At 49.4% G+C, this 9,196-nt stretch overlaps 1 protein-coding gene across 4 annotated transcripts in view; it reads left to right on the top strand.

The window, feature by feature from the left end:
* The window catches only part of RPH3AL (rabphilin 3A like (without C2 domains)), a 40,660-nt gene that overhangs the window by 1,627 nt on the left and 29,837 nt on the right, over positions 1 to 9,196 (top strand). The window contains exons 1-4 of one of the 4 annotated variants that reach the window (XM_035889543.1): positions 857 to 5,201; positions 5,885 to 5,932; positions 6,160 to 6,271; positions 7,646 to 7,789. In XM_035889543.1, coding sequence (XP_035745436.1) covers positions 6,195 to 6,271; positions 7,646 to 7,789 — 221 coding nt within the window. In that variant the 5' untranslated portion in view covers positions 857 to 5,201; positions 5,885 to 5,932; positions 6,160 to 6,194. Of the gene's footprint in view, positions 1 to 855; positions 5,933 to 6,159; positions 6,272 to 7,645; positions 7,790 to 9,196 lie in introns of those variants that run through there. The other 3 variants (XM_035889544.1, XM_009633944.2, XM_035889542.1) reach the window with 3 other exon arrangements.

The following is a 9,196-nucleotide window of genomic DNA, read 5'->3' as shown; positions in this document are numbered from 1 at the left end:
CTTTTCCAACTTGGCTTTACATCATAATGATACTTCTCTCCACTTCCATGTGCCGATGCCGATTTGTGTTTGCCTTGAGCTGGGCCAAGCAAAATCAAATACATGAGTCTGAATGAGGTCTTCCCTGTTTCGCTGGTGCTGGTACTGCTTAGGTTGAGCTTTTGTGGTGGGACAGATGGGTAGAAAGTCTGCCTGATTGGGTTCTTAAGTTGTTGTCCCAAAGCTTGCCAAGGCTTTGTGGTGTTTATTTGGACATTGTGCTTTCCTTCCCTCTGTTGGCCCAAGCTGCAGAGCTGCAAGTCAAGTCTGATCATATTGGATTCCTTGTGTCGCTTGGCTCTCCATCTGCTGCATAGGTTTGCACTAACAGCGGGGATTTGTCGCTGTAGGAAATTGCAAAAGGCCGATTCTCAGCCATGCCCCTGTGTACCGGCCCAGTTCTCTCCCTCCCTGAGAGTGGGCAGCAGGAAGATGATGTGGATTGCTTGGCTCTGCTGTGCTTGTGCTTCCTCCCTGCTTAGCCCCTATAAAATGTCAATGCTTGCAGCAGGCTCCTTTGCCACTGCAGGGGCTGAGAAACTGCTAGATGTAGGTGTGAACAGGCCGTTCAAAGTGGTTTGTGTGTGAGAAAAACTTTTATAAAGCCCTGATTCAGGCCAGTGCTTGTACAAGCACAGTTACTGCCCTTCTCTGTCTCTGTTACTTGGCCGTATCTTCAAAGTCAAGTGTGTGTCTTCTTCCATGCTTCTACAGCCCCAAGGGTTATTCTGTCACTTTAAAACAGACGTGTGCTTTGAAATACAACTGTGGCACTAGGATCTTTAAAACATGAGGGGAAGACGTGCGTCTGGACTAAATAGCCTTTCCCTGCCTGCTCGTACTTGTCTCCCTGCTGAGACTAGTGTCTGGGAGGAAAAGGGACTGGCCAGCGGTGGGTGGGAGGCAGAGGCTGGGTTAACCTTATCTGTCTCCGCTAGTCATTTATCCTCTGTCATAGCAACAAGAGCAAACACTCACTTAGTTGCTAAGGTTTCTCAGGGATAATGGGGTCTGGTGCTCCGAGCAGAGAGTAATTACACTGCCTCTTTGAGGGAGCAGCGGCTAAAAGGAAAAACAGGCCAGCACGGTACCTGGTGCAAGCTGGGAGTCCTGGGGGAGGTGATGCCCTCAAAGCAGGCAAGTTAATTACACCGACACAACTTGGCTTGGGAATTGGGAACTCTTCTCTGGCCAACTGTTTAATTTTTATTTTTTTAAATTAAGTATTTTAAAAAAAATTGCTTAATTAATTTCCTATAAAAACAAATTAATATAGACACGAGCTGCTTAGCTGAAATAACCAGGCAAATAAAAGCTGACTGGAGAGCTCCTTGTGGGCCTGTATAGGACATTTTTGTATTTGCAGGGCTCCGAGGAATTCATGCTTCGTGGGCACCTGTAATCAGCCCAGCTGCAGGAGGGCTCATGCAGGCTGTGCTTTCACTGCCGTGAGGAGGTGTTTTTTACTGCAATGACTGCCTCAATGTCAACAAGACCCTTCAGTTTTAACTTTCATGTAGTCAAGGTAAAGTCAAAATGTGTTTGAGGTGGAGGAGTGGGGAAGGGGCTTCGTGTAGTGAGATGATGCTAAAAGTGTACATGAGCTGGAAAAGCAAGCTGATAAATTTCGGACAGAATGTTAAGGGTGTTAAATACAGAGCTACAGCCTGGTTCAGGGAGTGCATGATCCAGGAATCTCTGGAGGCTGGGAGGGTATTCTGGAAAAGTATTGCTGTGTTGTGCTCTGTTCTTACACTCTTCTTTAAGCATCTGCTTTTGGAGCTGGTCAGATAGCAGGTACCATGCTCACTGGACCTTTGGCATGACCTGCTACAGCTGTGCTCTGTTATTAAGGTAAAGATACGTGATGTTCATGTTGCTATTCTGCTGAGAAGACTGGCCTTCTTTCACAGAAGAGCCTGAAATTCTTTGAAAGAGCATCATGTCAAAGGGCTGTACTGATGTCTGCGTACTGCCATCAGCTGGGGCTAGCTCTAGGACATGCCGACATGGCAACCTTCTGCCATAGTGGCTGCCATTTGTAGTTGGTGCCAAATGTGCTGGTTATTGGAATGCAGATCTGGAGTACATCCAGAAACACCTCCTGCTGATGTTCTGCTGCTGCTTCAGGAAGGTGTGCCAGCCACAGGATTCATGGCTGTGTGGCTTGGTAGGGTGGCGTAGAAGGGGGCTTGCCTCTCCCCAGCCTGTGTCTGGAGGATGTGCTGCCCCACAGCCGGCTGCAGCTCGCCTTCATCCTCTAGGCCAAGAAGTGGGAACTGTCCAGTGGGAAGGATCCTGCTCACTTTGCTGTCTCGTGGTTGCTCTGTAGGGTTGTGGGGCCAAGTCACCAGTGTGACCCTGCTGCTTGCTCCCTTCATTCAGACCCCACCTAAAGATTTCACCCTCACAGACCAAACTCACGTTCTCTGGCTACAGAGTCTAAGTCTCATCATGGAGATGGCAGAAGTTGTGCTACATCAGAGCTGCAGGCAGAGATGTGCTCAGTTATACATCCTCCGAAATGCTCCTGGCCCCATGCAAAGGGTTGGCTCTCTGCAGGGCAGCACTCCTTCCTTGCAGTGCTCCCCTTAGCTTCTGTGCCAAGGGCAGCCAGGTGGACTTAGATTTAATGGGTTTTGTTTCACATGACTTCCTCCATCATTGGAAAGGAACAAATAGGTGGAGGGTTTTTTAAAGCAGGTCATAGAATATCGGTAAGAGCTCCCTTTTTCTTAATTCAAGTAAAAAGTGGAATCTTGGAGTGGGAAGTTTCCTTTCTGTAACACTAAGTACTTGTGCTTCCCCTGTATTCTGTATGCAGTGTACTTGCAGCAGGACCAAGAACTGGATTTCTTTTCTCTCTCACTGCTAGAGACTGGCTGCTTCTGCCCTTCGTTAGCTTGTTGAGAGGAGCAGAGATCAGGGAGGGGTCAGCTCAGTGAGGTGTGTGCTAACTGGAGCATTTTTGAGTCAGCAGTAGAGGCTGACTGCAGGAGAGGGCTGTTTCACCACAGCCCATAGAAATGACTCCCCTGTCTGGCGTGGTTTTGCTATCTTAGTGTTTCTGATTAGGCTGATTCCATCGTACTTCTTGTCCTGTACCGAGATAAGAGGGGGGATGCTTCACGCCTTCCAGATACTGGTGCCATTATCTCTGGCATCGTTCCTGTGGCCACACAAGATATTCCTTTCCCTCCCGTCCTGCAAGTGCTCCTGTTTCTGCCCCAGCAGACTGTGGCCTGCAGTCCTGTATCATTCTTGTTTCCTTTTCCAAGGTAGTTGTGTCAAACCACACCAGACTTTTTTCAGAGGCCAAGGTACAAAGCCACTTGCAATGCCAGTTTACATCAGAGGGAGCAGTAGATACCCGATGCTGCCAAAAGAAAATGCTCCCATAAATATTTGAGGGAATAATCTGTCTGAAGACTGGTTTGGGATATGGTGGATCTCTAGGCTGTGTTTTGTTTTCCTTCTCTCTTTGCAGATGCTGCTTGGGGAATGGTGAACAGAAAGCATATGCTGAGTAACAAGAGGCAAAAGAGCATGACATTGCTTGTTTTTGTTCAGTCATGCTGAGAAAAGTGCACTGTGGTATGAGGCTGGAGAATGTGTTTAGGTCTCTCCTGAGAAAAATGCATAGCTGATGTGCTCTATTCTGACTTGCCTTCAGCTCTGTTAGAGCAGATAAAGCACTGCAGAGGAGGGGCAGACGTATTCAGTGTTGCTTTCCACCCTGAAAGCACAGCTGCTGGCAAAGCAAACTCCTCTGCCCTGACCATGGTATGGGGCTCGTCTCCAGCTTGGGCTTTTATGCTAAACATCCCACAGCTGCCAAGCGCCGGTTGCGTTGGTATGGTTGTGCGCGTTCAGCTTCGCCAGTGGATGTTGAGTGTGTGGGCTGTGCTGTTCTTCAGGTGTGCGTGAGGGAAGAGCATGTGGCATATCTGAAGAGTAATTTAATATATGCATTTCTGTGTGGGGGTACGTGTGCATATAGTCCTATAATAACACATCAGAGGCTTGGAAAATATCTGGAAGATCCCAGGTCAGCCGTTCTCTGTGAAATTGTAGCTTCTCTCTGCTTCTAACACCGGCATGGGGGCGGGAGCCTCCGTGTTCTTTTACTGTTAATGCTTGATTGCTCCCCTGTGTGTGAGCTGCTGTGGGACGTGTGCGGGGACCGCGTTTTCTTCTTCCTTGAGATTGTGAAGATGAAAAGAGCAGGAGGTGTTATGGGACAAAATGGAAATGCAAACCCACAGCATGTGTGGCACTGAGCAGAGTGGGGGTGCTTGGTAAATCGAAGATGCCAGGGTTCAAGGATTTTTCTAGGGATGATCCCTTTCAAAAATGATCACCTTAACTAATGTAGTAAAGGTTTAAAAAATTGTGTGTGACCCTTCTGTCTTTCCGTCCTGTCTCAACCCTCTTTCTCTGCCAGACCTTTCCTGCAGCCTCCCATCTCCTCCATGCCTCACTTTGCTGTACAGTTGGACTGTGCTGCTGAGCATTATGCTGAATTGTTAGAGCCTTTGCCCTTTTTATACCATTGTCCCCTTGCACTAAAAGAACTGTAGCTTTGTGTAGAATTCCTTCTCTTCTCTCCTGCCTGTTGTAAGCATTGAGTTTTCAGACATCTCTCCAGAAATTGGATGGTCAGGAAGGAGGGAACTGGTTCATGGTAACTGTTTCGGCTCTCAGGGCTGACATGGGGTTTGGCAGGAGACAGCTGTCAGTTCTCTAACACGGGTTAGTTAGTGTTTCTGTGCCGGGGGGTGAGCGTGGTGTGTGTGGCCCAGATGAGCTCAGCATAGGGAGAGAGAGATCAATTTGCACAAGCTGTGTGCCTGCCTGTGTAAGAGGGCCAAGGCCGTGCAGCCTGTGGTGCCTCTGTGCCTGCCACAGAAGCAGAAAGCTCTGTGTGTCAGCAGTAGATAGCAAGTGTAGGTGCAGCACGCTGAACCCCAGGCACTGGCTGGGGTAAGTCTGCTGTGGATTGAGCCTGGAACATGTGTTTTCTTGGGAACTATTGCACAGTTGGCAGGTGATGTACCTTGCCTGCTATTGTATCTGATTTGTGTTTGCCAAACAGCGTTAACCACTTTATCTCTGCCCAGCAGGTATGGTTTTAAAACCGGCAAGTGTCTGTTCTGGGGAAAGTAAGTATTAATACCTGGAAATTTATGCATTAGGGCTCGTGAGACTCTTGCTTTGTTGGAGAGCAAATCCAGCTGGATAAAAGCTCGGTACATCAAGACTGCTTTTGCCTCCATGGAAATCTTTTGGCTGTGTCTGTCCCTTGGTGTTTTCTGTTCATGTGAGCTGCTGGTAGGACTCTGAACAGCTTAGCTGCAAAGTCCCTTTTGGGGATGTGTTTCTCCCATGAGTGCGTGGAAGTTGGGTCTTGCTGCCTTTACTGATCAGTTCACAGTGAAATTGTCATTGAACACAAGGATCCACTGGTGTGACCATGCTGCTTACAGGAGTCGCAGTAGGAGATCTGTTGCAAGAGGTGCTGTCTTAAACATCAGAGAATGCAAACAAGCTGCTATTGTGGGCTGTAGTTATAAATATCAGGCTATTATGGAGGCAGTTTTAATGAACGAAATGACTTGCCACTATTCATGCTGATTGTCGCGTGGGTTTTTGTTTGTTACCCCATTAAGAGGTTAAAAAAAGCAACTGTAGCTTCTTTGTGTCCTTTAGAGTGGCTTTCTCTGTCAGTGCTGCAGTGTTGGGGCTCTAGAGGTGGTGGGGCAGAGATTATTCTTACAAACAATGCTTTTCTCTAGTTTGAAATGAAAAATCAGAACTGACAAAGAGCCTCTGGCTTTTTTTTCAGCGTACCATAAAATCTAAACTTCCAGCCTTGTCTTCAAGGTATTTGAAGGTATTTATTGGCTTATATTTTATGAGGATGATGCTATGTTTTTATTGCTGTCAGTGGGTGACAGTCTGTCTACTTCCACTGTGTGTGATGCCAGCAGATTGCCTCTGTTTTGCTTACCAGAAGCGTGGCCCTTTGGGACAGTTAATAAGGCCGTGCCAAGCGCTGCCCTGTGCTTTCTTGAGGGTGGGGTGGCAGTTGTGCTCAATGCTGGTGTTTGCTTCTTACAGGTGTGATCCCTGCCTCTCCTCCTCAGCCTGGTGCCATGGCCGACACGATTTTTGGCAGCGCGACAGGCCGGTGGGTGTGCCCCAATGACCGGCAGCTGGCATTGCGTGCCAAGTGAGTCCTTGCCACCCCGCTTCCTCTCCTTCCAGCCTCAGCACTGGCCTGAATGGTTTCCTGGTATCTTTGTGGAACACTGGACCACCGGCTTCATCCACAGCTGGGTTGGGAGGCTTGTCTGTCACGCAGACTCCTCTGTACCCTAGAAGCATGCTGCTGGGCCGGACCAGGAGCCTGCTAAGCTGGGGCTCAGTACTTGACTGCTGCCTGCCTACAGTGGATTTTGCAGCATGGCTGGTGTGTGGTGGGAGTCCATCCCACCAGCTCTCCCCTGGGTGAAAGGAAGGGCTTGGAGGCAGGTTCATTTCTCTGCAGCACCCTAAATATAATTGACAGCATCCCCCAGCTGCCAGTGCTCTTTTGTTTTAGGAACTTGTCATTTGATCTCATTTTCCCCTGAAGTTAAATTACTGCATAACCTAAAGACAAAAGAGATGGAGATGAGTCAAGCACTAGAATTGCATTTGTTTCTTGGATGCTTACCTTCTCTGGCAGCCAGTACCATGCCATTGCCACCTCTGCTCTTGTCTGAACTTCTGGGGTCAACCTGCTGCAGAGTGTTAGAAAATAGGAGGTCACTCAGCATCTGAGGGGACTGCCTGAGTGTGAACAGTGCATGCCACTGCCACTTCTCCAGCCTTCACCTGAAAGCCTCTTTAAGACAGCTGTGTCTGATAGTGCCCTGTATTCTGCTAGCAGCCATGACTTTATCCAATGACCTCTAAACCTCTACTGAATGGTAATTGAGCTGTGAAAGCTCCCGTCTGTCCCCAAGTGAGCTAAGGAGAAATGTCAGCTGCTGTACGTGAGGCACGGAGGGACGTGGCTTGCTAAAGTCCTCGTGTGGGCCTGGGTTAGACCAAGGGAGGAAGTTGCCAAATTTGTATTTCCAAGTGTGTCTGGCGATATGTGTGTTTGACCTGAGGGCCTTAGAAATGTGTGATCTAGAAGGAGGAGGATGCAGGTAATCCCGGTGTTGTGGAGTCTGCTGTTGGCATTTGTGGTGTCTGGCATCAGTGCCCACCTCTGCAAGGGTGCCCCCAGGATAGCCAGCCCTAGGTGCACTAGTTTTCTTTACGGGCAGAGTCAAACAGGAGTGAGGATGCAGAGTGGTAAAATACAAACTGGAGCAGAAAGGGAAATGAGAAGGCAGGGAGAGACAGCGCAGCACTCGGTGCTGCTGGAGGAGTGACTGGGTGATCTGGTCAGTAAGAAGAGACTCCCGCTTTGGGTGTTAGCCAGGGAACAGACTTCTCTGATGGAAGGCTGACGCAGGCTCTGTGTGCCTGGCAGGTTTGGCCTGTGGGGCAGGTCAGGAGTTTTTGTGCTTTCCTTTCACAGCATAATTCTTCCCTCCACCCCCTCCCACAGGCTCCAGACGGGCTGGTCAGTGCACACGTTCCAGACTGAGAAGCAGAGGAAGATGCAGGCTCTGAGCCCGCAGGAACTTGAGGTCATTCTGGAAGTCATCCGCAAGGCGGAGAAATTGGACATCATCGAGCAGCAGCGCATTGGGTACAGTCACGTTCATTTGTCCCCTTCCCTCAGAAGGAAAGGTCAGCGCAGACGGAGGAGTGGCTCTCCTGACTGCCTGAGCTCAGCCTCCATCAGTCAGAGCATCCCTTAGGTCAGTTATTTTCCCCTCCCATGTTGTTTGTTTGGAGGTGATGAACATTGGGAAGGATGTGATGTTTTCCTTCTCGCCATGTCTCAAGCCTTTTTCATGCCTTCTTTGAGCCTTGGGGCTTGCTGTTGTTGCAGCTACTGACACAGTCCTCCTGTGCTAAGGCAGCTGCCCCAGTGGCTCTGGAAGAGGCTGGGGAAGATGCCGAGCTGTGCAGCTGCACCCGCTGCTAGTGGACAGTGTGGTTCAGAAACTGCTGCTGGCAGCACAGTTAGGTTTTCCCTTGTCTGCAGCAGCCCCCTGGGATTTTGCCTGGAGCAGTGAATGAGTTTATGTTCTAGTTGGCTGAGCCCTCTGGAAGGGGTTTGCTATCTTGAATTATTTAATTTACAGGCATCCTTTTGCTGCTGCAGATTTCCATTTGCTTTCAGTCCTGCTGGAGGTCTGGCCTCGGCTGTGTCTGTGGTCTTCCTACACTGACTGGTTTTAAAGCTGGAGAGTCTGGCAGTCATGCAGCAGTTCCCAGTGGTGTTTCGTGTTCACGAGACGGGAAACCCCAGTGACTGCTAGCCCATGTCCAGCAGGCCCAGCTTCCTGCCCCTGTGCTTCCCTCTGTCCCTGTGCAGTGCACGTTAGTGAGTGCTAAAGGGAACTGACAGGGATGTTTGTGTGATACAAGGGAGACCTCAGCAGCCCTGGAAGCAGCCAGCGATCCTGAGAGGCCGATTGTTCCTGTGTGGTTGTTGGTGTAGCTTGCAGAAAGTGAGAGCCTTGCTTTTCCCATGCTGAAGCATTCTCTGAAATGCCTTTGTTAACTCCTGGGAGTTCTCTTGTGCTGAAGTCAAGGATCATAAATTCAGTAATGATGGCTCAGCCTGGCTGTGCTATCTGACCTCATCACCACAGGCAGTACCTTTTTCAAACAGACCTCGCTCTCCTCTCAGTGCGGGACTTAGTTGATGGGACATTAGCACTAATGAGAATGGGGTTGCATGGATAGCAGGATTGCGTTTCCTCCCTGAGCTGCATGTACGTGCATGGCTGTGGCTGGTCGCTGCCTCTGATAAATGGCCTGGCTGTCACTGTCCCCATCTACAAATGGATGCCTGAGAATTGCCAAGCAGTGATCTCATGACAGCAGCCTTGCTCTGCATGCTCTCCACATCCTGCATCCTAATTGCTTATCCTGCCTTCCTTCCCTTTCGTAGTCCTGCTGGTATGGACATTGTGCATACATATGTGCTTCCTTGTCTTCCAAGTGGGCTGTCAAATGAAGCAGGGAACAGTTACTGGCATTC

Source organism: Egretta garzetta, unplaced genomic scaffold (assembly GCF_000687185.1).
Source record: "Egretta garzetta isolate BGI_Z169 unplaced genomic scaffold, ASM68718v1 scaffold112, whole genome shotgun sequence".
In the NCBI taxonomy this organism is placed as follows: domain Eukaryota; kingdom Metazoa; phylum Chordata; class Aves; order Pelecaniformes; family Ardeidae; genus Egretta; species Egretta garzetta.
The sequence above is the reverse complement of the archived record's forward strand: the minus strand, read 5'-3'. Positions and strand labels throughout refer to the sequence as shown.